The 27,832-nt window shown below is 42.3% G+C and overlaps 3 protein-coding genes and 1 long non-coding RNA gene across 5 annotated transcripts; 2 read left to right on the forward strand and 2 right to left on the reverse strand.

Annotated features, from left to right (window-relative positions):
• Positions 1-611: 611 nt before the first annotated feature.
• Positions 612-1,950, reverse strand: LOC120743489 (protein crumbs homolog 1-like; the record flags this gene model as incomplete). The annotated part of the gene is made up of 2 exons (XM_040047124.1): positions 1,798-1,950; positions 612-1,582 (listed from the first exon to the last, which is right to left on the reverse strand). Coding segments are annotated over exons 1-2 (1,020 nt in total), but the record flags the coding sequence as incomplete, so codon positions are not given.
• Positions 1,951-3,462: 1,512 nt separating this feature from the next.
• Positions 3,463-12,489, forward strand: LOC120743486 (zinc finger and BTB domain-containing protein 41-like). The gene is made up of 11 exons (XM_040047122.1): positions 3,463-3,755; positions 4,268-5,127; positions 5,247-5,505; positions 6,419-6,500; positions 8,812-8,981; positions 9,314-9,443; positions 9,577-9,672; positions 9,842-9,948; positions 10,085-10,190; positions 10,337-10,425; positions 11,053-12,489. The coding sequence occupies exons 2-11, from the start codon at positions 4,300-4,302 to the stop codon at positions 11,682-11,684; spliced, it is 2,499 nt and encodes an 832-aa protein (XP_039903056.1). The 5' UTR covers positions 3,463-3,755; positions 4,268-4,299; the 3' UTR covers positions 11,685-12,489.
• Positions 12,490-13,359: 870 nt separating this feature from the next.
• On the reverse strand, positions 13,360-20,920 carry LOC120743487 (complement factor H-like). The gene is made up of 9 exons (XM_040047123.1): positions 20,787-20,920; positions 20,510-20,689; positions 19,972-20,151; positions 19,713-19,889; positions 16,008-16,049; positions 15,723-15,887; positions 15,464-15,634; positions 13,747-13,772; positions 13,360-13,615 (listed from the first exon to the last, which is right to left on the reverse strand). Exons 1-9 carry the CDS (start codon positions 20,839-20,841, stop codon positions 13,595-13,597), a joined length of 1,017 nt encoding a protein of 338 aa, XP_039903057.1. The 5' UTR covers positions 20,842-20,920; the 3' UTR covers positions 13,360-13,594.
• Positions 20,921-21,253: 333 nt separating this feature from the next.
• Positions 21,254-22,104, forward strand: LOC120743488. 2 transcript variants are annotated; one of them, XR_005698213.1, is made up of 3 exons: positions 21,254-21,499; positions 21,658-21,753; positions 21,833-22,104. It is a non-coding gene; the product is annotated as an uncharacterized LOC120743488 (long non-coding RNA). The 2 variants fall into 2 exon arrangements; XR_005698212.1 differs by having other exon boundaries at positions 21,658-22,104.
• Positions 22,105-27,832: the final 5,728 nt, after the last annotated feature.

A 27,832-nucleotide genomic window follows, 5' to 3' on the forward strand; every position in this document is an offset into this window, starting at 1 on the left:
TGAGCTTGAACTTGAACCAGTGCACCTATATTTAAAGGGTATCTCCAATAATTTGTCATCAGCTAAATTAAATGTTATTCAGGATTCAGAAATGTTACCTAACAGAGATCAGGTTAGCGCTAATGGATGTGGTTCAATGGAAATCGCACCACATCTATTAAACCAAAAGTTGCACAAGGCCAAAAAAGGCTTTTGCTCACAAAACTTACATATTTTTAAAAGTTATAACCTCAGACTGAAACAGCCATTTGTTAAAGAGGACCTCCATTGCTGTGTTTCATTGTGGGAAAGAAAATTTGTTTTTTGAGGTTCTGTACCTAAAGAAATAAAAAGACTATGTAGGGAGGAGGCTGGGATGGAGAGACAGGTCAACAAAACACTGGATGCAGAGCTTTTTAATGCCATGACTTTATGCAGTATTTAATGTTGCAGGTAAGGAAACAAACACAGGAGAAGCCCTGAACAGTAGGCGGGGACAGACAAGGTTTTTGTGGATGGCGGAGCAAATAGGAAGAAAAACTGGGAACTAACAAGCAATTTGAGTTTACTTGAGAATCTAATTTAAAGATTTACACAGCTTGCAATGATGTTAATGTATATGTAAGTCTTACCCTCTGCACAGTTGTTTCCCTCATATGGCCTGTGGCACTCACAAAGGTAACCCCTCCAGCCTTGGCAACACAGCGGCCTCGGTTCTGACACGGGCTGTCGTCACACTTGTCTTTGTCGCTGCACCCCACAGTGATGTTCGCCTGGATGTGTGAACCTTCTGGCGCTATAACCGGCAATAACAGCCGTGAGTCTACAAACACATCTCTGAAGCAGCCCAGAAAAGCAGGAGGGTAGTCTGCTTCCTCCACTGCCCTGCCCAGTGTCCAGTTCCCACTGATTGCTCCAATGAAGAGGCTGTGACGAACTGCTCCTGGCTCAGGGAGAGAGGAGGCCTGTTCAAGCAGCTGGACTTCAGCGTTGGACTCTCTGGTGCAGCTTCCTTCAGTGCATAGCAGCCTGATGAGACTGACCACGCCACCCAGAGATGCTTCCACTGTGTGCCACTTGCTGTCAGACAAATATCCTGGAAGCTCTTGAACCAATGTGCTGGAGCCTTGGCCTCTCAGGCTGAGGAGGCAGAGATGCCCGTGCATCAGCTCGATGCTGAAGAGCAGATCGTCCACCCTGCGTTGTAAGAGGGTGCCAACCGGTTGTTCCGTCCTGAAGCTGAAGGTGACGTTAAGAGGAGCTTCTTGGTCTAGGAGCGGCGTCTGTATGTACATATAGCCTCTGGACTCAAATGAGAAAACAGTAGGAGTCTGGCATTTAGGGCTCGTGAAGCCAGCAGGGCAGATGCATGTGTAACTGTGGTGATCGTTCACAAATAAGGGAGAACACACTCCTCCATTCTCACACTGGTTCTCATTACAGCCTGTAAGTGCAACTGTGCAATTCTGTCCACCATACAGCTGCCCGTTTTGGCTCTGAGAGGCGCAAAGGCATCTGAATCCTCCATTGTGGCTCTCACATACACCACCGTTTTGGCATGGCTGCTGTTCACATCCACTGATGTCCTCGCTGGGGACGGTGTCTAGAGAGCAGATTACAGTTCATTATAACTTTTTATACATATATTTGTGTAAACAGAGAGGCACGTAAGGCGTCTACACAAATGAATGAATTTTAAACATACAAAAAAAAATCAGCTGTACAAACTTCACTTCACTTCAAGTGAGAACGAGAGCAGAAAAACATACTAATGACTCTAATATTGACCTGTGACAACAACACACAAGTTATATTTACCTGCAAAAAGCAACCACAGCATGCACAAATACACGCTGAATCTCAACATTGTCCCTTACAATCCTACAAACTGTTCAATATTTGGCAGGTTTGTTATTTTGGATCAAACACAGGTGAAAATACTTGCATGTGCACCTCCATCTTCACTGCCTGTCCTCACTGTTTGTGTGCGTTCACTGAAATGCATGGATCGCTGCACGCCAGATAGGAGGGATTAAGCTAATGCACTTACAATGTCTTACACGTTTAACGTGTTGGGGAAGGGAGGGGTGCACCCAAGAGGCTAATCTGAACAACTTCAAGCATGTTCCCTGGACAGAACTCTAATGTCCTCTTATGTAAGGGATGGCGATGCCAGAGGTGCCAGAGTTTGGGCACAACTGAAATTCAGTTTGAGAATTAAGTTTATGTAGAGGTAAGCAGTCCTTCCATTCACTTTTATGCACATGTCCTGAAACATGGACACTAACGCAAATGGATGTGTGCACGTGCACACACATATGCACTGCAGGTTGGTTGATCTGATATCCTCGTGTTGGTGTTGTTCCCAGATCATCATACTAAATGTTGTTCCAGGATCAACATTGCAAGTGACCAATCAGAATGTTGTGACGTCATACTTTTGCGACTTCGGGAAAAACCGGCGTAAAACAAAAAACTGTACTAAAGCTGCGTGAAACCGCCTCTGTCCGCCGATCAACGGACCCTGACCCTAACCCTTTAATAAACAGTAAGCAGAATTGATATTGTCCTTGCAACATTGGAATTTCATAAATGCACGAATGGCTTGGCGCGCAAAGGAATAACGTCACAACAATGTGATTGGTCACTTGCAATGTTGAACCTGGAACAACATTTTCATGATGGTCTGGGAACAACACCAACACGAGGATATCAGATCATCCGCAGGTTGAGTGCAGTTTGGCTGCAGTGGGCTGGATCACGGCTCCAGTCTTTGAATGAGGCAAACTGAGGCCAGTGTTTCTAATCTGGGAAGCATCTTTGTCATTTAAATGCCTCTGACGTAACCACAATTCATTTAACTCTAAGAGCATTCACTTTGGTCTCTGGTACAACTAATGGGCTTGATGCTCTGTTTGTGTTGCTTATTTTACCATTGGTCTGGCACAGGCTGATAAACCTAGGACTCCACCCTATGATGAGGGTTTGGAACCCTTAAACTCATTCATTGAAAATATTGCTAATATACACCATATTGCCATGCATTCACTTTAGTGAATTCAGAAGTACAGTGCTAACAATGTACTTCAAATTTAAATATACAGTACAACCAAATTGCCCTGCAGGAGGTGGGTGACTCTGTAAATTCTTCCACCTGGAGGGGCCACAGCCTAATCGTGGATTCACATCCAGGGGCCTTCTTGCTGTGGGTCAACAGTGCCGACCATCTCACCACGATTCCTCCAATATTACTTTATATTATATTATTGTTGCAATTGGCTGGAAATTTTACATTTTTAAAAACAAAATACTGCATTTATATGTTGTCAACGGTTTAAAAAAAATCTTAAATGTTAGCTGTCAGATAAATGTAGTTGGAAAGTCGAAAAAAAAGAAAGCCAGTATGCCATAAGCTGTTGAACTACATTACCCATGATGCCGTCGTGTTATGAGCTCAAGATGATAATCGACAAAAAACACCCCAGCCTTTGTTTATTTCGTCTTTGACTTTTCATGTATTATATAGAAAATGAAGTAACACGGGCATGAACTGTCGTAATTGTTGAGGTTTATTTCTCTGCTGCTTGTGTTTACGCGGATAAAAATGGACCGTTAGAGAACAAAAGCTGAAGCAGCCAATGAGCAAACGGCTTGTTTCGGTGTCTGGTGGGGCGTTACAGATATCCAGGAAATTATTATTCCTTCGTTTATTTCTCACATTTCTTATTCAAGCTGGGGGTACGCGGTGCCTTGTAAACGTGTCCCGCAACTCTTAGGTAAGACGTTTGGTTAAAATACGAGTGCGTATGAAATGATCGTTTGCAGGGTAACATCAGAGGTCGTTTGTCAACACTCTCCTCGGGGGGGCCCGCCCGTCACTCCGATAACACAATGTTAGGGGTCCTTGAGGTGGGGAGCGAATATGTAAATGCCCCTGTCCTGGCAGTTAACAATTTAGATTAGCAGCAGAGTTACTAAGTTAGCTTAATTTCACATTTAAGGCCACTGAGGCCTTTATTGTGTTGAATGCATTGTTTATAACGAATAGCAGTTTTGTGTTTCGCATTAGCACGAGAAATCTCTTAGCATCTTTTTATGTGTGGTTATACATATGTATGACTACAGTCTCCTTTTACAGTCAGCTTTGCTGCACTGTGTTGCACTTACATACCAAACCATTTGTGCAACCTCTTGACTAACATGCTCCTGTGAAATCTGAATAAAAAACCAAGTAGTCAGCAGCTATACATGTTCAGTCCAAGTCTGATGACATTCCTCTTCTCTCCAGGAGGGATTCCTTGTAGACCTGCAGACACATTAATGACGAAAAAGCCTAGCACTATGCTCCGTCCCAGACGTGGCAGGCAGGCCAGTGCCAGTGGTGACGGTGTACCTCCATCCAACATCCCAACAAACTCTGAAACGTTACAGGAGTCAGCCCCACAAATGAGACATCTGATCATGTCACAGCACAGTAACAACCTCCTCAATTTCTTGAATGAGGACCGGAGCCGGCAGAAGTTCTGCGATGTGTTTGTGTCTGTAGGTGGGAAGACCTACAGTGCCCACAAGGTGGTTTTGGCCCATGGGAGCAGCTATTTCCATGCTGAGCTGTCCAAGAATCCTTCTGCTAAAACTCATGTGACTCTGGAGCACGTGGAAGACTCTGTTTTCCAGCACCTGCTCAGCTTCTTGTACACCGCTGAGTGTGTTGTTGCAGAGACAGCGCTCCCAGCTCTAACTGAAGCGGCCCGATTCCTGGACATGATGGATATATTAAAGCTGTTATGTAAAGACGGTGAAGTACAACCTGTAAGTGTAATACAAACCCAGGTTGAGACAATAGCTTCTCGTAAAGTGGAAACTACCTCCAACAACTCGCCAGGAGCTGATACAGAGATCCACAGTCCAGCTGATGTTCAAGGAAACCTGTTCGGTCATGATAACTCAATCAGGGTCAATTGGCTGAGAGTGTACACACTGATGTACATCAGGAGGCCTCAAATGAGGAAGAAAAGACGACAGGTCAGGGAAGTGCTACCACACGGAGATCAGCTCGTAGGAGGAGAACACCTACTAAGTATAAAAGAAATGATGGTGAGTACTGTGCAGTGCTCCCAAGGAAAAACAAAGCACTGCATCATCAAGGCAGCACAACAAAAACAGACTGGAAGGAAAAGGGGAAGTGAATGTGACAGCCAAGCTGGATGTGAATAAGGCATCTAAACCAGTTCAGGGTGACGATGTAATGGATGTGGACGGAGGAGGAAGAGAGAGGAGACGCAAATGCCGCTATTATTGCTGAGACAGCTGATGAGGCAGAGAGCCGTGCAGATCTGCAGAATTCAGATCTACAGAGGACAGAGCAGCAGGCTGCTGACAGGGTGGAGATGCATGTTGGAGCAGCAGCAGGAAGCTCTAACCAGAGTCCAGTGTATCCTGAAGGTCTGGCTCCAGTCATCATACAGAACTCCAGCAAGAAGATCCTCAAGTGCCCCAAATGTGACAAGACGTTTGACCGTGCAGGTGGGAACCACGGAATAAGATCTAGATTATTAGTGTTATTCTTATCTTACAGGGTTAACAGATAAGACCAGAGATAATTTTTTTTGTAATGTCATTCAGTGTTTGGTCTGCACACACATAATAGCTATAAATGCTCATTATGAATTACTACAGCCTAAGATTTGAGGGTCATTCCATAGAAGATCAGTCAAAATTGATTTTGTAAAACTTTTTGTTTATTTATCAGCGCTTTGTAACCCTAAAAGTTAATAGAGTTGAGTTGTAGTTTGCACTTTTTAAATTTTATTGCAGCATTTCACCCCCCATAATTTCATGGGTAAAAAAAATATACACCATTAACACGGTTAACCTGTTAGACAGTAAAACAAGTTATGTCATACGAAGAGTCTTCTTTTTTGTCTACATTTTCATATGAGTCTCATCTCCTGGCCATGGTTCCTTCTGTTTCATAATATTTATAATACAGTAAGTTTGTAATGTTCAGCAAGTGTTTAATATTAGATTCTGTTTAACCAAGGAAAGCAGGATTTGTGATAACACAACGAGTGTGGAAGACTATTCAACTGATTTAACCCCTTACTGATTTCCTGTTTTTTGGTATGTTTGTCACACTTAAATGTTTCAGATCATTAAACAAATGTAAATATTAGACAAAGATAACACAAGTAAATACAAGAGTTTCTAAATGAAGGTGCTTATTATTAAGGGGAAAAAATCCAAACTTACATGGCCATTGTTTATAAATAGATTTTTTTGTGGCCTCTAAACTGTCTTTAGAGAGTGCCTCTAAAAGGCATTGTTGTGTTTGTATTGTAAGTGTAAAGGGTTTTTTTTCTTGTAGAGGTACGTCTGTAGTGTGTGTTTATCTTATGACCCAGATGTGTTCCTAATACAGTATAAATCATATTTCCAGGGAAATATGAGAGCCACACTCGAGTGCACACAGGCGAGAAACCTTTCCAGTGTGACATCTGTCTGCAGCGTTACTCCACCAAGTCTACCTGACTGTACACAAGAAGAGCAACGCCAGCGACGTCCCGTTCCAGAAAAAGAGCACAAATGTCCCTTCTGCAACAAACGCCATGCCAGCAAGAAAACCCTGGCCAAGCACGTCATGAGGTGAGAGATGCCATTTTACTTGGTATTGTAATAAATTCACATAATGTTCATGGGATGATTGATGCAAGGGGTAGCAAATGGTATGTAAATGTGCAAGTATAGTATGTTTGGACCACTCCCAGTCGCTCTGGTTGCAAATCATCACCAGCTTATGTGTGTTGAGGTATTTAGGCTTTGCTTTGTGCAAAAAAGAGAAGCTATAACACTGCATCCATGTACATACAGTGTATTGGTGTGTGCAGTGCAAGTGAATGATAATTCATATACACTAATAGTTAAAATAAATCCAGAAAGATCAGCCTCGTGGTGAAGAGTCTGAGATTAGCAGTCTATCATTTTACATGTTCAGTTTCCGTGTTATTGGATTTAATATACAATTAAAATGATTGAAGCAGTGTCACCGGCACTAATAGCGCTCATATTTGTAAAACTCTGGCTCTACTTAAATTCTAGTTAAGATATTATAGTTAAGTCATTTGTGCAGCACAAACATCACACAACACCAACATCAGCTGAGCCGCTGCTGTGCTGTTGCGCTGTGTAATGAAGTATCTTCTCTTTCCTGTCAGGTTTCATCCAGACCCACATCCAAGAGTTTCTTACCAAAAGGAAGAGGAAGAGTGAAAGCTGAAATGTGCTGTGAGGACTGGTTCAGTTTTGAAGAAATATTTATGTTATTGACAGTGATGTTAGCAAATGTATTTCTCCTGATGAGCCCACATCCATTTTTTATAATATATTTCCAAGACTCAGTCAATCAAACAATCAGTTATTATCAAATTAAATACTTTTTAAGACCTTTATCTTTTTAACTGATAGTCTGTGGAATCAACAATAATATTAGTTCAATTCAATTTATTTGATACAGCACCAAATCACAACAACAGTCGCCTCAAGGTGCAAGAACCTACATTAATACATACAGAAAAAAACCCCAACAATCATATGACCCCCTATGAGCAAGAACTTTGGCGACAGCGGGAAGGAAAACTCCCTTTTAACAGGAAGAAACCTCCGGCAGAACCAGGCTCAGGGAGGGGCGGGGCCATCTGCTGCGACCGGTTGGGGTGAGAGAAGGAAGACAAGATAAAGACATGCTGTGGAAGAGAGACAGAGGTTAATAACAAGTATGATTCAGTGGAGAGAAGTCTTTAACGCATAGTAAGTGAGAAAGGTGGCTGAAGAAGCAGCTGCATCATGGGAATCCTCGGCAGCCTACACCTATTGCAGAATAACTAAGGGAGGATTCAGGGTCACCTGGTCCAGCCCTAACTATATGCTTTAGCAGAAAGGAAAGTTTTAAGCCTAATCTTAAAAGTAGAGATAGTGTCTGTCTCCCGAGTCCAAACTGGAAGCTGGTTCCACAGAAGAGGGGCCTGAAAACTGAAGGTTCTCCCTCCCATTATCAAATTAGTTAATTTTTCATTCTGCAGTCTGCAGCTGATGTGGTAAGATACTGATCAGACCAGAACGCACAACCACTGTGGTCCCACTTGCAAACTCTTTGAACACGTTTCCTTTCTCGTCTCTCATGCATTCATGCATGCAAATGTCAATAAAGTTACAGTACTTATTTTCAAGCCTTCTGCTAGGCCTACGGAGGAGGAGTGAGGATCAACAAAGATGATTTTTTTTAAATTCATACATTTTTTTTATGTGGCATGTCATTTCAAATGCAGCTTTTCAGACAGCTCAACAGGTGTCACCAAACACAAAGTGTCTGTGCCGTTTGCCACACATGTCCCTCTTGTTTGCTGCTCCAACAGTTGTTGTGTTTGAAGAGAAAAAAGTTAGTGTGTGATCGTTTTATTCTGAGAAATGGAGAAAGATGTAAGAAGGAGAGGAGAGGAAGGTGACAGATTATTGTCAAAGACAAGGACTGTTCAGCAAGTAACATTTGTTAAAATGGAAATTTACATGTTACACAACTTATTGTGAAATGTCTTTTACAACAGACTGAATAATAATAATTTATTGCTCAGAGTTTATACAGGATGGCAGCTGTAGGCTAAACTGGATAGTTTGTGGTCTTGTGGTAAAGTTATAATAATGGATTAAGCTCATTGATCAATGTTTTCCTGTGTCAATATTTAAAGAAACTCTTTATATTAGTATATCTGTGAAATAACCAGTGTTTACACCCATGACTTTTATATGGGCTGTAATGATGAATTAATCCTACCTGTAACCTTTGAACTCTCTGTATCAGATCTGTTTCAAGACCTTCACTCGCAAACCTCATCTGGAGGAGCACATGATCCTGCACAGCCAAGACCGGCCTTTTAAATGCTCCTTCTGTGATGAATACTTCAAATCCAGGTTTGCCAGGCTGAAACACCAAGAGAAGTTCCACTTAGGTGAGAACTATTTTTTTCACTTATATATTTAAACGTATTTTTGAATCTCAGATAAGTATTTAAATAGAGAATATTCAGGAGATAAAGTTTTTGTTTTTCATGTTTTCAGACTATATTAAATCCAAACCTTTAACGTTTTTCTCCAGGTGCTTCAACTTCGTCTCATAGTCCAAAGACATGCAGACGGGTTAGTTTAGGTTAAGTTAGTGATTCTAAATTGACTGTATTTGTTCATGTGAGAGTGAATGGTTATCTGAATGTGCCAGGGTGTACTTTGTAACCGTACTGAAGTAGCAATTGATGTACTCTATTTCATCCTGCCTCATTTTCAGGTCCTTTCCCCTGTGAGATCTGTGGTCGTCAGTTTAATGACACCGGCAACAGGAAGAGGCACATCGAGTGCACACATGGAGGCAAAAGAAAGTGGACCTGCTTGGTTTGTGGGAAATCAGTAAGAGAAAGGTACACCTGTCTGTGCCTGTTACATTTCCCACATGGCCAGTTTTTATGTGGGAGTGCACTATGTTAGACAGCAATGATTATTTATTTAAAAAAAATAGTCATAGATGATCATATTTGAGTTTCCATATCACAGGACAACCCTAAAGGAGCATTTGAGGATCCACAGTGGAGAGAAACCTCACCTCTGTAGTATTTGTGGCCAAAGTTTCCGTCACGGCAGCTCCTACAGGTGGGTCCTGTGAGATTTGGAGACGCCGTTTGGTGTTGGTGATCACAAAAGTTTCAAACTTTCTACTATGAAATTTCCCACTTGTGGGACTAATAAAGGTATCTTATGACCTTATGAACATAACTTCATAGTAGACTTGTCTTTAATGAGAAAACTGTTCCTTGGACAGGCTTCACCTCAGAGTCCACCATGATGACAAGCGGTATGAGTGTGATGTTTGTGGGAAAACCTTCATACGCCACGATCACCTGACCAAACATCAGAAAATACACTCTGGTGAGCATGGAAGGGACGGCAGTGCTATTCTCCAGTTTTACTTGTTACTTTTGTGGCTTTTTCTCCGCACAGAGTCACATGGTACAGCGTAAAACACTTAAAAACAGTATTTTAACTGTGCCCATTTCTATTACAGGTGAGAAAGCACACCAGTGTGAGGAGTGTGGCAAGTGCTTCAGACGCCATGATCACCTGACAGTCCACTACAGAAGTGTTCATCTGGGAGAGAAAGTCTGGCAGAAGTATGTTATACAAACCACGGGCTGGTTCTCTAGTGCAGTGGTGTTGTTGTTGTCACCGGCTTCTCTCTGCATCTCCTTTCCAGAGTAGCCTGGAGGTTTGATAAACGTTCTCTTTGTGTGTTAATGACAGATTTTTTTCCTCTCAGGTATAAAACTGCTGTGCATCAGTGTGAGGTCTGCAAGAAAGAATTTAAAGGAAAGTCAAGTCTAGAAATGCACTTCAGGACTCATTCAGGTAAGGAAGCAAATGAGTTAGTGGAAAGTCTACATTTGCTTGAAAATACTTCCTGTATGAGAACAGAAAAGAAGTGGATCTTTAATGAGTGTTTTTAGGCTTGTTTTATTCTTTTTTTTTTATAAACTCTGAATCCTTTAAACATGAGCAGCTTCAACTGGAGATTATATTCTGTTTTGGATGTAGACACAGATATCTGGATGAGTAGTCATTCTTGTTATACTTCTTTGAATCTCACTTTAAGCCCCGTGGATGTGTCTGTAAGCTCCGCGCTCACCGTCTCATGATAAAACTTAAGTCACTTTGACACAAACAGGTCTGAGCAGACTCCTGGATGCAGAAACTATAACAAGACCACTAACTGCTGCTGACAGCTGTGCATTCGTTGTTTAACAGTTTCATTTGTATGAGCTGTGTCGAGTAGACAACATTTAGAAGAACCATGAAATAAAGACTTTTTGGGTTTGGAGAAGTGATAACAAAAGACGCCTCTACAAACAGTCGGGGGGTCTTGAAAGCCTGACAGTCAGTGTTCTGATGCAAGGTCCATCAGGACAGAAGATGATTATTATTAAATTAAAGGTGCCGTAGACGTGAATGTCTGTCTTTCTGTGTTATGTATAACAGGTGAGAAACCGCACAGATGTCCCGAGTGCCATCAGACATTTCGGATCAAGAAGACTTTGACGAAGCACATGGTGATTCACTCAGACGTCCGTCCCTTTAACTGTCCCCACTGCAGCGCCACTTTTAAAAGAAAAGACAAGCTCAAGTACCACGTCGACCACGTGCACAGCACGCGCTTTGCCGAGCAGCCCCTGAGCTCGATCGGTGAAGAAAAAATAGTGTCGGTTACTTTTGAGGAAAGCTCAAAGACGTACCATGCCGAGCCTAAGTCGAGCCACCAAACCAGCCCCGCTCCTACAAACGTGTGCGTTCCCGTCACTTTAGTTCCCATCCAGATGGCTGGAGGAGCGCAGGGCGACTTGACCGTTCACAGGCCTCCACCTCACTCCTCACAGACTCACACAGTCATTAGCTTGCAGACTCAAGGACAGCAGCAAAACTCTGGCTACCAGGCTACGGACATGGCCTTCTTAGAGAAGTACACCCTCACACCTCAACCGGGCAACATCGTCCACCCCGTGAGGGCGGATCAGATGCTGGACCACCGAGAGCAGTCCTACCTGGGAACGCTGCTTGGACTCGATTCATCTTCCTCTGTGCAGAACTTGGCCACCTCTGATCATGCCCACTGACGCTCCTTGGCAAAAAACTGGAGCTTAAAGGCACAGCGCAACAAACTTGGCACAGAAATCATGTAGGGAGAACCAAAGACGTAGTCACCTCTGCAGTGTGTTTGTATTTTAACATGGCGGTAACTCGCAGTCAGACTCACGTACCATCCTAACTTAGGACAAAAAAAATAAATCCAACCAGATTTTGATGGATTTGTGTGACATGTTTAAGATAAAAACCTGTAAATTTAATTTAAACTTAAAAAAAGACATTCTGGTAATAATCAAACATTTTTAAACATTACTTTAGCAAGTCCAAGTCTAGGCAGGATTTTTTGCTGTTACTGAAGTGTTTACCGTTTCTTATCAGAGTTTTTATTAGCACGGTCACTGTCATTTTTAACGGATTCATTTTAAAATGAATGATGAGATTTTTGATAGACAAATCATGTAATTATTTTTAGTACAAACAGTTTGCCGGTTCTAACTTCTAATAATTAATGCTGGTTCACCAAATACATAATAAACTTCTAATAAAAATAATAATCGCTGGTGGTTAGAGGAATTCTAAACTGTGACTGCAGTATACATGTGTGCAATTTGTCAAAAACAAGCACAATGATTTCTTTTTTTAAACTTGATGTAGTTTTATGATTTAGAGTAATGTAGGTGAAAGGGAGAGCTTTCAGCCACTTGTGAGCTTGAACAGCTGTAGGTGTGAATAACCTTTGTTGTTTAGCTTTAGTTACACATCTGGTTTTAAGTTGAGATGTTTCATGAACAAATTTCAAGCTTGTTAAATAAAGTAAAACAAGTGTACAATGAATAACATATAATGACTCTTTATTTGAGGGCAATAATTAGGCATACGCTGCATTTCTTTTACAGATGAAGACTCACCAACAGACAAGTCTTTTTAAAGATAAGTTTTCAGTTAATATCTCTTTGGAAATCACCTGGTTGGTGCAAATATACCCCTGACCTCCTTCAGTTCCTCGGATGTCCGTAAACATCTGGGAACCCGAGGAGACCAGCAGCTGGAACCTCTGGGAGATTTGTCTGATATAAGATTCTAGCTTTGTTGCGTCTTTGTCTTTGGTTTTGTCTCAAATATTTCCCTTCAGTTAAACTGCAGGCAAATTCAGCACCCAGACTCCTGCACTACAAAGTGATGCTGTAAAGATGGTGCAGGATGCAGTTTAGTGTTGTCCTGTTGAAATATGCAAGGCCTTCTTTGCATATTTAAAAAGCGCTATACAAATACAGGCCATTTACCATTTACCTTCCCAGAAAAAGACCTATTCTGGGTGGGAGCATAAACCGCACTAAAACCTGTACATATGCAATGTTTTTGTGTTTTCAATGCTGTACAGTCATGTGAAAAAAAAAGAGTCTTCAGAGCACTATGTGGTTCTGTGAAGTACATCTATCAAAGCAGAGGTTTTGGCTTTTTGCAGGTCTAGAGCATTCAGGTGTGTGTTAACAGGAAGGCAACAGCGTGGTTTTTATAACATTACCGTAGGTGAATGTTGAAAAAGATTCACTGCATATGAGTGTAATGAAATGTGCAAGAATCTTAATAATACACTTGTTTTGATATTTGGGAAATAATTGTGTTTTTAAACAGTAAAGAAAAGAAGAAGAAGGATTACTTCTTTTAATTTCTTTACTGTTTCCTATAACTTTGGTCACAATTTGAGAACTGATTGATTTTAAATTGGTGCTCTTCAGATATAAACACTAAAAACAAGAACAGTAAAGAGCAGCAGGAGTCTTTATGAGGAGGAGACTTTATTCAGTTCAGCTGTGTTTTTGTTTCATATATGAGCACACAAACCATTTTCTCTCACACTCTCAAAGATGAAAATGATGATGTGATCATATGTCAGGCGTCTCCTTTAAAAGCTCCAGGGTGGTGAGGAAATCCACAGCTACAGCTGTGCTTTGCACTCCTGCTTAGAAGAAAATATGTTTTATGAATAAATTACGAGTGTAAAAAAATCAAGTTGTGATTCTGCATTTAAGCATCTTTAAATGACAGATCAGAGCAATAACAGCATTTCTTTTAAAGAGGAACACTCACCACTGCATGCTCCACCCTGTTACAACCTGTAAACAGTGATGCAGAAGCTCAGTGTGAACGCTTCAGTTACTTAACATTTGCAGATGAGGTGTGTTCAGTTTTCTACATGTCTACAAGCTGCTGATAGTTTTTTTTTTTTTAACAGGTTTAATATTTTGTTGAATCGACTTTACTGGGACACTGTTTAAATCACTGCATGAGGCAGAAGTTTCTATAGAAGTGGATATGGTTGTTTACTAAATAGTCCCGTGTGTTTACACGAGGCACAAAGTAAACAACATATTTATCAGCCTCATTAAAGGTGATCACACAGTAAACTCTGTTTAAAGCCTTTCTGCATATGTTAAAACCTTAAAGAGGAATTATAGATTTGATCAACTGGTCCATAAATGCAATGCACACTCTCCTTTCAATGAGAAGCCTGGGCTCGGGTGAGCCCGAGTGTCCTGGAGGGACGTTCCTCGCCGGATACACGATGGATGGGTGGAGGAACTGGAGGGTCGTGTGCCTGGCGGGACTGTCGATTGAGGACATTGAAGACATCTACCTTTTCGGAAGCATGATAACGGGGTTCTTGCTGATCGGAGCTGGCTTGGCCCTAGCTTATCGGAAATTGAAGAAAGCGGAAATGGCTGATCAAAACCCTACAAGGCTGCCTGCTGTGATTGAAACCGTGGCACAAGTTGTGACTTCTCAAAATGTGCTCATCAAACGCAGCATGGATAAGATCAAGAGAAGCTTGATGCTGTTGTGGGCACTTAGAGTATGCTCTTTGAGCGCAAAATTGATAACATCTCTGAGAAGCTCATGGCTCTCCAACGGGAGATTGAGAGACCAGTGACGGACATTTAGATCGACTGTAAAATTAACATGCAGTTGTTCGCACTAAAGGAAACCACCATCATTTCATGCGTCTACCATATCGGTGCCAGCTGTGGCCTCACAGCTGGAGCTGAACATCAAAAACACTCTCTCTGATAACAGACTCTGTTTAGACTCTTCGTCCCCATCCCGTGTCCCGCATCCTGTATTCCAAACGACTTCGGATGCTTATCTCCAAGGCCGAGGTCAGACGGCGGGTCTGGGCCCAGCGCATGCTGCAGGACCAGATGCGCTGTCTACACTGGCTTACTCTCACCCCTTACCCACCCCTGTTGCTTGCTATGTGCTTCTATGGTGTATTACATTTCATATGCTTTTGTGCTGAGGTGTTTTTTTTCTGTTCTCAAACTGTTCTCCCCTCAGGAGCTCAGTCTGGGTGGAGCTTTTATCTCCTCCTCTTACTTCATGTTGTGTATTTTCGTTATTTTAATAATTTCCACATCACAGGCATTAGTGCAGGGAAAGGGAAGCTGTCAGGGCGGCAGCATACACTACAAGGTGTGACAGGTGCCTGTGCAGTACTTCTGGTGACAACAAATTAAGGTAGAAACAATGAATCAGTGAATCAGCAGAGTTGCTGTAGTTTTTTCTGTGTGTTTAAAGGAGTTTAAAGTTGTAAAAGCTTGGTTGGATTTAACGACACTGAGAGACATTAAGTGCTCAGATCTTTTAAAATGTAGTTGTTATTAAAATGATTCATGTTCAGTTGTTTTATTTATTAAAAAGTTTTCTTTCTTATAGGTAATAAAAACGTGTTAACATGTAGGCAACACAGCACTGAAAACTCTTTTCTGACTGACACGTTCAAACATAGAGAGTTTACAGTAATACTTACATTTAGTTGCCTCCACTCTTCCATTGATGCATTGAACCTTAGAATAATGTTCATACGACCAGCTGTGTGGTTTCACACACTCCACTCTCTCTTCCTCACCATTTTCTATGTGCACAGTTCCCACAGATATGTATGCACGATTGTCATTGGTGTTGACAGCACAGAAGTTAGCTGGACACAAGAAACAACCATTAAATTAAAATTTCTCCCCAACACTTTAAGAGATCCTTAAAAATGATTATCACTGATGTGTTTATACCTCTGCACTCAGGTAAGTTTGACCACATCAGGCCACTGCTGATACACCTCACTTTTTCTGGACCCACTAATCTGTACAAACGTTGGCATCGGTATGTCAAATGGTATTGTGAAGTTTGCTGGGCAACAGCATTTTCAATAACAGGGAAGTTTCCGCAATTTTGAACTGAAATGAAAACGCAGGAATATTTCTGAAAACATACCAAACTGTGGCCGAGGTAATGCACTTAACATTCTGATTGGTCAGCATGAATAAATTCAAGGAGAAAATAATGTACTTATTTACTTGTTGTATAACGAAGACGTGTGTCTCTCTCATTTGAAGATCCTGAAAGACACAAAACAGTTATTTTGCTTTCTTTTCTTTTTTTTTGCCTGTCCCATTTGGATCATTAACTATCAGAATTGTTGTCTGAGGGCCAAGAAAGATGCCAAGCGGATGTACTTTACCAAGTGGATCATCATGGCCTTGCCATATTGGTCCATTTGACTGACCTTTATTATAATTATAATTATGTATGTATTTATTTGATTTGATTTTCGGTTGTTACAGACGGGACAGACATGACTGGGGGATAGGACAGGGAGAGAGAATGAAAGAAAGAGAGAGAGAGAGAAAGAAAAATAGAGGGGAGAAGAGATGGTGAGAAAGGGGGGAAGAAGAAAAAAAGAAAAACCAAACAAAACACCTGGATCACCTGTATGGAGATAAAAACAAAACAAAACAGAAGAGACAACAAACAAAACAGAGCAACATAATAAATACACCACCATCACAATAAACTAGCTAACAGTAGATACTAAATATTACATGTTATTGTGCAGTACGCAAGATCGACAGTGCACAATGTGCTTTGAGGTAGCAGCCAAGAAAGGTGTAGTTTGTGTTTGTGAACACCCGTGTGTACACCTGTGTGCACACCTGTGTGGATCAGCACGCTTGTATTCAAAAGGTTTCTCCATGTAACGATCTGCTAGGGAGTGTGGGGAGCCACAGCCCCGTCCCCCAGGGCATGAAGCAGGTATGGAGGAGCCAGGCCCCAGAGTACGAGGACCCAAGGAGGACCACCACAGGGGCAACCGTGCCACCCTGCTGGGAAGAGCTGAGGAGAGCCCCAAACGACAGGTCACCCAGCAGCCACGGAGCAGAGGCCAGAGGGAGTTGCAGTGACGTGCCCGTGGGCTCTGCTGGCAGCCAGCTGTGCCAGAGAGGACCGAGCCTCAGGCCCAGCTGGGCCACAGGTGCCAGGCCCCGCCAATCGGTCACCAGGAGTGAGTCGGTACATACATGTGCTCCCAGCGCCAGACACCAAGAACCACCAACACACCAACGTCTGAGGGCATCAACCACGAGCAGGGAGTGTGGTGAGGGGAGATAGGCCTCCATACCTCGGAGAGCCTGAGATGTTCCCAGAGAGGTGGAGTCTAAGACCCAACCTGACATATAGACACAGATGAACAGGCGCACGCAGACACAAACGTGCATTCCCACCCCCATATACACAAACAAATACTCGGCACTCACCCGACGTGGAGACAGACATAAATAGACACTGTACACACATTTACACTCCCCAAACATACTCTATATATCCCAGGTCCGGGTACCCCTGCCCCCAGAGGGGCAAACCATACCCAGGAGATGTAACCCTTCTCTCGGGGGTGGAGGCAAGCAGACCGCCTCCTTATCTGCAGTAGCAGGGAGGCCCCGCATCCCAGACCCCTCACCGGGGCATAACCCCCATGCACCCACCCACCCACAACCCCAGCAACACAACTACCAGGACCCGAGCCCCCAAGGCCCAGCTAGAGCCCCCAGTCCCGGGGGTGGAGCACCCCCAGACCCCCAAGCCTCCACACCTGTCCCGAACCCACCCAGGGGCAGCCAGGCTACCAGGCCAGTAACCAACGTCCGCCAGCACAGACCCTCCCCCATCTCCTCTGTACGCAGCCACAAGGAAAACACCATCTAAGAGCCACCAGAGCCCCTAACCAGGTCATGGCTTTGAGAAGTTTTCATTAATTTAAAAAACTCAGAATATGTCAACGTTTTCTCTTTCAGTCTTTCAAAAAATTATGATAATTTTCAATGAAATTATTGTTTTTTTTAATGTTTTAGGTTTATATTTATATATTTACTTTTTAAAACTTTGATTATTAGCAGCAGAACAGGATGTAAACATGACACATTCTGCATCTGCAGACTACAGAGTTCAAATGTTTATTATTTTTCTGAACACTTGATGATTTCCACCAATCATATTCATGCACTGGTGCATTTACTTCCTGGATTATGTTCTATATTCCTTCAAGTGTCATGTGATCAGTTGTTTTTAAACTTACTGTGGATTATTGCCAAATAAGAAAAAGTAAATACATAAATCAGAATCAGAATCAGAATCAGAATGGGGTTTATTGCCAAATGTTGAGCAGGTTTACAACATTAGGAAATTGCTGCGGTGCTTCAGTGCAAACATGGTGTCGTAAATAACACTTAAATAGACATGGAAAAAATAAAAGTAGGGATAAGAATTAAAAGTGCTACGTGGAAAGATATGTGCATGAGATATACATGAGATATATACATGAGAGTAAGAATTAAGAGTGCTACGTTGAAAGATATATACATGAGTGCAGGTGGTGATCAGTGCCAAACATGGAATGATACAGTGAACACAGCGTAGGGTCATGAGTTAGTGGTGGGGATAGTCATATGGTTATTGTTCATGTGTCCAACAGCAGAGGGGAAGAAACTGTTCTTATGGCGAAAGGTTCTGGTGCGAATGGACCGGAGCCTCCTGCCTGAGGGGAGCAGGTCAAACAGACTGTGACCAGGGTGAGAAGGGTCAGCTGAGATCCGAGCTGCACGCTGCAATGTCCTGGAGGTGTACAGGTCCTGCAAAGATGGGAGTCTGCAGCCAATCACCTTCTCAGCAGAGCGCACAACACGCTGCAGTCTCTGTTTGTCCCTGATAGTGGCTCCAGCGTACCACACGGTGATGGAGGAGGTGAGGATGGACTCGATGATTGCGGTGTAGAACTGCATCATCGTCCGTGTTGGCAGGTTGAATTTCTTCAGCTGCCTCAGGAAGTACATCCTCTGCTGGGCTTTCTTGATGACGGAGGTGATGGTGGGCTCCCACTTCAGGTCCTGGGTGATGGTGGTACCCAGGAAGCGGAATGAGTCCACAGAGGTGATGGGGGTGTCAGTCAGGATGATGGGGGGGGAGTGGGGCTGTGTGCTTCCTGAAGTCCACAATAATCTCCACTGTCTTCTGGGCATTCAGCACCAGGTTGTTGTGGCTGCACCAGGACACCAGACGTTCAACCTCCCTCCTGTAGGCAGACTCGTCCCCGTCCGAGATGAGTCCAATAACGGTGGTGTCATCTGCAAACTTGATTAGCTTGACAGACTGGTGGGTGGAGGTGCAGCAGTTGGTGTACAGGGAGAAGAGCAGAGGAGAAAGAACACAGCCCTGAGGGGAGCCGGTGCTGATGGTCCGAGAGTCCGAGACATTCTTTCCCAGCCTCACATGCTGCTTCCTGTCCGTCAGGAAGTCAGTGATCCACCGGCAGATGGGATCAGGCACATTCATCTGGGAAAGCTTGTCTCGGAGATGGTCTGGAAGGATGGTGTTGAAGGCAGAGCTGAAGTCCACAAACAGGATCCTGGCGTAGGTTCCTGGGGAGTCCAGATGCTGCAGGATGAAGTGTAGGGCCATGTTGATGGCGTCATCTACAGACCTGTTGGCTCTGTATGCAAACTGCAGGGGGTCCAGGAGGGGGGCCGTGAGGGTCTTGAGATGGGAGAGAACTAGGCGCTCAAATGACTTCATGACCACAGATGTCAGAGCCACGGGTCTGTAGTCATTTAGTCCAGTGATCCTAGGTTTCTTGGGGACAGGGATTATGGTGGAGGACTTGAAGCAGGCAGGCACATGACATGCCTGCAGATCATGCAAATGCAGATCTCATTAAACAGTCAGCTTACTGCATGTTGGCACTGGTGTCCAGTTTCTCTGTATACAAACAGATTTCTTGGTGTGTGCAGTGTATCCGTCTTCACACTCATACTGAACTTCTGAACCTGCTGCAAACACTTCCTGGTATCCATGAATGATGACTGCATGAGGGATTTTAGGAGGTGCACTGCATGCACTCATACTTCCTGTAAAAATAAAAAGTCATGAATAGAAGCAGAAAAAAAAGTGTTGAACAGCTAACTGGAGTCAAACATGTAGCAGACTTACTCTCACAGACTGGTGCAGAGGACCATTTTCCATTTCCACAGGTAATGGTGGTGAACTGGTTTTGGTGCTCAAATCCTCCATCGCATGTTATCATTAGTGTACTTCCATCCTCATACCAGCCTTTTGAGTTTTTAGGGTACTTTCCATTGGGAATAGTTGGTGGAAGGCAGCTGCTTTCATCTGAGGAAAAGCAGACCAGAGTCACCATCAACACTTTGTGAATAGTTATTTCAAGGAATTACTGTAAGATATTTTTTTTATTTTTCCTTGTGGGAGACTGAAATTCCTGATTTGTACTTCTTTAAAACTACTATAAATATTTTTTTTTACACTTGGCACAAAAACATTAAATTAAACTTCACCATCCTGCTATTGGATTTTATTGCTTTTTATATTTATTTACTGAAATAATCAGATTTCATTGTTCTTTTTCTCAGATGAGTCTATTTATTAGCAAATCTAAACTAATTACATTTTTTAAGAACAGAATTTATATTGAAGCTTTAAAGCACATTCACCATTCCCAGGACTGACCTACCTATACATTGTGGTTCATGAGACCATTTCCCACGTTCACAGGTACTGGTTGCCCACCAACCCTCCACTACAGGTTTATATCCGTTATCACAGGAATAAGTGATCGTGGTTCTGTCAGAGTAAGTCTCTTGTCTGGGGAGAAAGTTACCATGAACCAGTCTGGGAGGATCACAACCCTGTGCTGATGTACAATAAAGAAAATTGTTTAAAATCCCACATAAGTCTCACATTTACAAACTAAAATCGTTTCTGTGTATAACAGAATTGAATCTTCTTACCTTGAAGCAATCCAGGAAACAAAACGAGGACAAATCCAAGAGTCCTGACACACATTTTGCAGAAATGAAAGCACGATGTGAAGGCAGAGTAAAGAGCCGTGTTCTCCTGGACGAGTTAATAATTGTTGGGAATTTCCCCCAAAGAACTAAGAAGTCAGGACACAGTAAACATTGCGCTGAGTAACTCTGGCTCTGGTCTATATTTCTTAGACATATGTTGTATAAATAAAAAGACTCATTTTTATTTTTTACTCCTGTTGTCTCATTTACTGTGAATATTTAGTCCTTCTCACCGTGAAGCGCAGTCATCGTCAAGAAAACACTTCAGTATTTCACGTTTATATGACAGAAAAAGTCCATGTTTATTCATTTGATCCTGAATTTCTCAGAAAATGTTTTGGATAAATTCTATGATGTTGTTTACAGATCCCAGATTTCAAAGAGACTTCCCGGATTGCTGTAATCAGAGGTCACCATTACGAAACATCAAACATGTAGAAGCACAGGTTTTCTGGTTAATGTGTGTTTGATTTAAAATCAGAGTTTCTCTGATTGTCAGCTAGATCTCTACAAGCTCTGTGTTTTTGTTAAGGAACAGATATCAGGGAAAATGAGCAAAAACATAAGAAAGCACAGTTAGATTCTCCTTTACTTGAGTTTACAGCATCCCAACAGGTTTAGCGTGGCTGCCTAGCAACTAAAAATGTTTCCAGGTGTATAGTAAGAACATTTGTTTTTACCAAATTCATATGAGGCGGAGGGATTTGACAAAATCTGTGTTTTTCCTATTTTTTTTAGAAAGGAAACTGAACATTTATAAAATCATTATACCAGAGTAACTGGAACATGTCTGGAAATGTTCTCATCACAGGACAACCTTAAAGGAGCACTTGATGATTCACACTGGAGAGAAACCTGACCTCTGTGGTATCTGTGGCTGATGTTTCCATAGTGACAGCGCCTACAGGTGGGTCCAGTGACTTTTGGAGAGGCTTGATGATGACGAAAGTTTCAAACTTTCAATTATTAACATGCCTTTGTTATAGCTATAGTTCTCTATATTGGCCAAACTGTTCCTTGGACAGGCTTCACCTCAGAGTCCACCATGATGACGAGCGGTATGAGTGTGATGTCCGGGGAAAACCTTCACATGCCACGATCACCTGACCAAACATCAGAATAAATGACTCCACGGGTTGCTATTCTTCAAAATCTTTAAAATGAAAAGTTGTAATATATTCATATTCCAGGTATTCCTAATAAAACGAGTTTGTGACATGAGGCCATTTTGATTTTTATGTATCTTTTCATTAATTTAAGTAAATTGCAGTTTTTGTATCACTACCTCACTCTTCCACAAGTGGAGTCAAAAATGAGCAGTTCCTATGGAATCTTCTATGAACCTTTAATTCTTCGCATCTCTGACTGTCCCCCTTAGACATCTGCCTGACAAGTATGGCATTAAAATCTTTTGGGTGTGTGATGCACCCACCCCATATGCAATTGATGGGATCATGTACCTAGGGAGACAACCAGGGGAAGACATCCAGAAGAATCTGGGGGAAAACATTGTCCATCAGTTGTGTAGTGGATTCAGACACACAGGTCACAACATCAACACTGACAACGTCTTCACCAGTGTGCCTCTTGCAGAGCATTTCCTGGAGAAGGGTCTTACTATTGTGGGAACTTTGCGACAGAACAAGCCAGACACTCCTCCAGTTATGAAGGCTTCCAGGTCTAGAGAGGTCCACGGCACTGAATATGGGTTCAATGGCAGTGTGACCATGATCAGCTATGTGAGAAAAAAGGGAACGGCTGTTCTGCTGCTCAGCACAATGCACCACAGCGAGATGGAGGATGAAAACAGCCCGAAGCAAAAGCCAGAAGCAGTTCTCTTCTACAACCAGACCAAAGGAGGAGTAGATACTATGGACCAGATGGTTGGCAACTACACCTGCAAACGCCAGACGCAAAGGTGGCCCACGGTGCTTTGGTACAACATGATTGATGTCACCGGTCTGAATGCCTATTCATTTTTCAGGGCTCAGCACCCTGAATTTTACACGGGCGACACCGATGGACAACGACACTTCCTCACAGAGCTCTCAAAGGAGCTTGTGACATCTCACATGAAAAGTCGACTGGAAGGTACCCCAACCCTACCGACCTACATCACTGAAGCAATGGGAAGATGTGGAGTGACAAAAAGTGCTGCGATCCGGCAACAGGAAAGAAGCACACAGGGCCAACAGAAGAGAAAGAGGTGCCAGTTGGGTCTAAGAAACAAAGATTGCAAAGCCACTGATTGCTGCTTTGTGACAGCTGCACACAGTGAGAGGAGATAAGATGTTTGTGTGTGTATATATATATGTGGACAGGGTTATGGTCTCTGGACCTGTTGAATGTTCTCTGTTCGTCCTCCATATAGGGACACACAAACATGTTTTGACACCTGATTGGCCTGATTGATGGTTGAGTGCTAAAATGTGAAGGAAAGGAAAGAATTTACATGTCAAAGATTAAATTACTCTTTTGTTTGAACAAAGTATATCATCTTAACCAAACTGAGAGAAATGTCTTTAGTTTATTGCAAAACTCACTGATTTTGTGAAAGAGTCAGGTAGCGAGAGGAAAAACTGACATTTCTTAAAATTAATGAAAAAATAAATAAAAATGCAAATGGCATCATGTCACAAACATGTTTAATGAGGAATACTTGGAAAATGAAAATATTACAACTCTTCATTTTAAAGATTTTGAAGAATAACAACCCAGTTTACTGCAAAAACGTATTGATTTTATTTGGGGTCATTTTTGACCCCACTCGTGGAAGAGTGTAGGTATTGGTAGGTTGTGCATCCAGGTGTTAACCAGGAAGCTATAAATACAGGAAGTAAAACTACATTTCCTCCTTTTGTTCCTGGAACACAGGTAGGTAAGGTGAGTTCAAACTAAACCACTTAACAGTTGAAATAAATAACATGTTAACTGAACAAACTTGTCAAAATTAATTTAAATCAAGATGTTATGTTATATTATGCTATTATGTTATATATACTGTTCTTATCTAAGGGTTAATCTGAGGTCACAGGAAGAGACCAGGTGTAGAAGGGGGAGAATCTTTGTAATTTAATCAACCTAATTTTAGACTATACGGAAATTGATTTATTGGTGCAATATGTATTGATTACACTGTAGAGATTTTATTGCTAGTAAAGAGTAGCAGTAAAGGTTTGAGTATGCTCCCCCTACCTACTGAATGGAATAGTCCAGGGGTGAGTGGATTATTTAAGCAGATGAACACAGGTGTTCAGGGAAAGAACCAGGTCAGTGTAGCTGTGTGCAGGTTAACCTTAATTTCTGTTGATTTAAGTTCAGTCATTTATATTTGAAGTGAGTTAACTCTGGAGTTGAGTTTCTTATTTATTTTTTGTAAATATGGTTTGGTCACAAAATGGTGAATAAATCACTCGCTACACTGGACAACATCTGTCTCCAAGCCATTCTTTGGCCGCTTAGGTCAAGTTTTACCACAATCAATATTTATTTTTCTATTACAGGTGAGAAAGCGCACCAGTGCGTTCCTGGTTTTGGCATAATAACTAGTTACCGTGCTCGTTACCACAATAATAACGTAGTTACTGTAACGCGTTACTTAATAACGCGTTAGTCCCAACACTGTTGGTCACACATATCTGGAAAGTATTCATAGTATTTCACATGATGGCCGTAGTGATAGAGTGACAGCAACATCAGGAAGAAGGAACATAAGAAGCTGGAGAAGTACCAAGGGCTCAGAGAAGAGCTTGAGAAGATGTGGAGGGTGAAGGTGGTCCCAATGGTAATCGGAGCACTAGGTGTGGTGGATCCAGCAGATCCCAGGAACAACATCCGAAATCTTTGTCCAGAAGAGGGTTGTCCTAGGAACAGTTTTAGATACTGCGCAGGACCCTTAAGCTCCCAGGCCTCTGGTAGAACACCCGAGCTTGAAGAATAGACCTCCCGCAGGGCGAGAGGTGAATTCTTTTATTTACATGCAAGTGTGTGTGTACAATAAAATGTGTAAGAACCTTATTAAAAACATTCAGAAAGTGTTTTGGTAATTGGGAAATTATTCAGTTTTTAAACAGTAAAGAAATAAAAACAGTTATTATTTTTATGAGGCTTTTCCCGTAACTTTGGTCGGAACTGTTTGACAATTCGATATTTTAAATATTCCTCATATTTGGAAAAAGTGATGAAGTTTTTCTCAAACTTTTTGCCATGATCAATAAATCAAAACTGCAAAAACAAACAAACAAAAAGAAATGTGTGATTTTGTTGGTGTATGACTGTCTGGAGGATCCAGAAAATAAACCACATGTGACAACTTTCAGCAACTTGTCACCCTGAACAGGACAGCTGATGGGTCTGTCTAGCAAGGCCCATTGCTGGAACGAGACAATTTAACGACACAGCAAAAGCACTGAACACCAAGTAGGCAAAGTTCTTTGTGTTACTCATGCATGAGGGAGACCGGACCGGAGCCAGAGGACGTTCCGCCCACTTGACCTCCGTCGGACTCTCAGCCAGGTTCCCTGTAACACTCCATTTATTGTGGTTACATTAATATGCATAGGTTCATTAACATATGACATTTCACATAGGTATACACGCGGACAAAGAATACCTTGTCTGTGTGTCGTGTGGGTATGTGTGTGTGTGTGTGGTCACGATGTGAACCTGTGAAGACTCCCCAAAGCTGGTGCCAGGAGTCTAGCAGTCTATCTAAACAAAAGGCTCTTATACTTAACCAGATACAGAGTAGGTGTCCTCCTATACCAGTAGTTCCCAAACTTTTTTCGCTGGGCCCCCCTTTGTTTTACAGAAAAATGTTTGCGCGCACGCACTAACACATCCTCCAACCACACACAACACCCATATTTGCTCAATTGCGGTTTATTTCACACCGCAAAACATTTAGTAAACAATTAAGCAAATACAAGTAATCTGCAGGTAGTAATAAAATAAACTACTAACTCTTTTACACTACACCCGCACCTACACGGGTATTTTTGAAAACGCAGCTGTTTCGCCCACACGTAAAGGGCGTTTCAAATCACCGAAAACTGAGATTTTTTAAAACTCATTTTTTGCGTTTACGTGTGGACGAGGTATACAGAGTTCGTCATGCAACGCTAAAGGTATGTGCCTTTTTTCATTCAGCTGTGCGCCACGTTATTGCTTACATGAGAGGAATTGCAGAATGGCAGATAGTCAGATTAACATACATATAAACACATATAAACACATATAAACACGCAGTCACTGTCCCTCTATTTAGAAAGGCAGAGGCGTCACGGTGTAATTATTTTACATGTAGTTGTTTTTTTTCCTGTGTAATAATATTCAACATTGCTATCAATACATTTTTCAAAAAGAATGCCTCTCTGTGCAAAATGGGTTTAAAAACATAAACAACTGTGGGATACTGTTTGTCCGTCATTTAGGGGGAACAAATCGTGGCAGGATCAGCCTGATATTATTTGTATCCAGCTGTAACTTTACTGTATAAAGAGCTAACATCTCCAAAATGTCAGGAGTAGTTAGTCATTACAACAAGTGTTTGTGAACTAAAAATCAAGAATGTGGGATCCTGTTTGTCCGTGATTTGAAGAGCCCAGCGTGTGCTCCCGACAAAGGAAAGACCAATTCTGCAGGGGAAACCTACCTCGGCACTTGTGCAGGTGAGACCAAAGGGAAGATATGCTTCACCATATTTTCTAGTCTTTGGCTCAGAATGAAGTTGGTTTGGAAACATATTCAGCAAAGCTTCATCTCCTGCTTTGCGTTTGTGTAGGCTAGTGATGCGTGAATCATGAACGAATCGTTCAATACTCGAGAATCACTTTACTGACTCATGAATCATGATTCACAAGCCCAACTGACTCACTGACTCATCCCTGTTGCTGTTAGCGGCAATGTATCTAGCTTATAATTAAATTGTGGAGAAAAAACACAACATCCAGTATCGTAACAAAAAAATTTCTGCTCTGAACTGGAAGAAAAAACCCTGAGTAGAAGCTCACATCAAGAAATAGCTCCTCGGTTCACAGTAGCATCGCTCTGCTAACATGCTAACAGCACATTTGAGCTACTCACCCCCTCCCTCCTGTGCTGAATCATAGAGCGAACAAATTCATGGGCTGCATCCTCCTGAGGTCGCATTTGTAGACCGATTCGTCACAGTGACGCGCCGAGGCTGTCCAAATTCGTAGACTCCTCCGAATGCAGCCGACAAATGCGTCCTCCCTTTCCCCAAATTTGAAGGATGAGTCGGGTGTGTCCTTCGTGGCCTACCATAATCCCAGAATTCATAGCGCGGCCCAGCCAAACTCCCAGTTTCCAACAATGGCGGCCGCTACTAAGTTTTAAAATTACTCTTACTAATCTTTCTGGGTCACAAAATAAACTTTTAACATATTTCAGGTGAGAAAGTAGCTGTGTAAAACATCAAATATCTGCTCGGTTTATCAAGATATCGCATATTTGCAAAAGTGCTCGACGTTTTCGGAGCATCTGCTACCCACCAGCTCGATAGCAAGCCAGGAGCTCGAGGGTCACTGAAGCTGTCAGATTAGCGTCACCGCCTGTCCCTCCCGGTCCGCGGCAGTTTTAATACCCCAATCACCCCCACTAGGCTGTCTTGATCCTTGCATCTAAAATCTACACCACTCACCGGACAGGGCGTAACTTTCCTCCGCCCCCCATCCCTCGCCCCTCCACATTCTGTTTACTATCTGTTTTCTGTTTGACGTTATTCAGCTCTGTTGTGAAAATCCCAGAGGAACCCACCCGGAGATTAAAAAGTTTTATTTTATCTAATCTGATCTAAAACTTGAATCTCAGCCAAAACCGATTACTCACGAACAAACAAACACTGAAAAAAAGCCCCAACAATAACATTTTAGGTTGTCTAAGTGACTTATTATTACGTTTAACCTGAGTAGCGAAAGTCCGTGGTGATCTGAACTGATGTGCCGGGGAGTTGTGCCGTCTCGGCT

The sequence above is a fragment of the Simochromis diagramma genome, unplaced genomic scaffold (genome assembly GCF_900408965.1).
Source record: "Simochromis diagramma unplaced genomic scaffold, fSimDia1.1 OVJJ01000168.1, whole genome shotgun sequence".
Lineage (NCBI taxonomy): Eukaryota > Metazoa > Chordata > Actinopteri > Cichliformes > Cichlidae > Simochromis > Simochromis diagramma.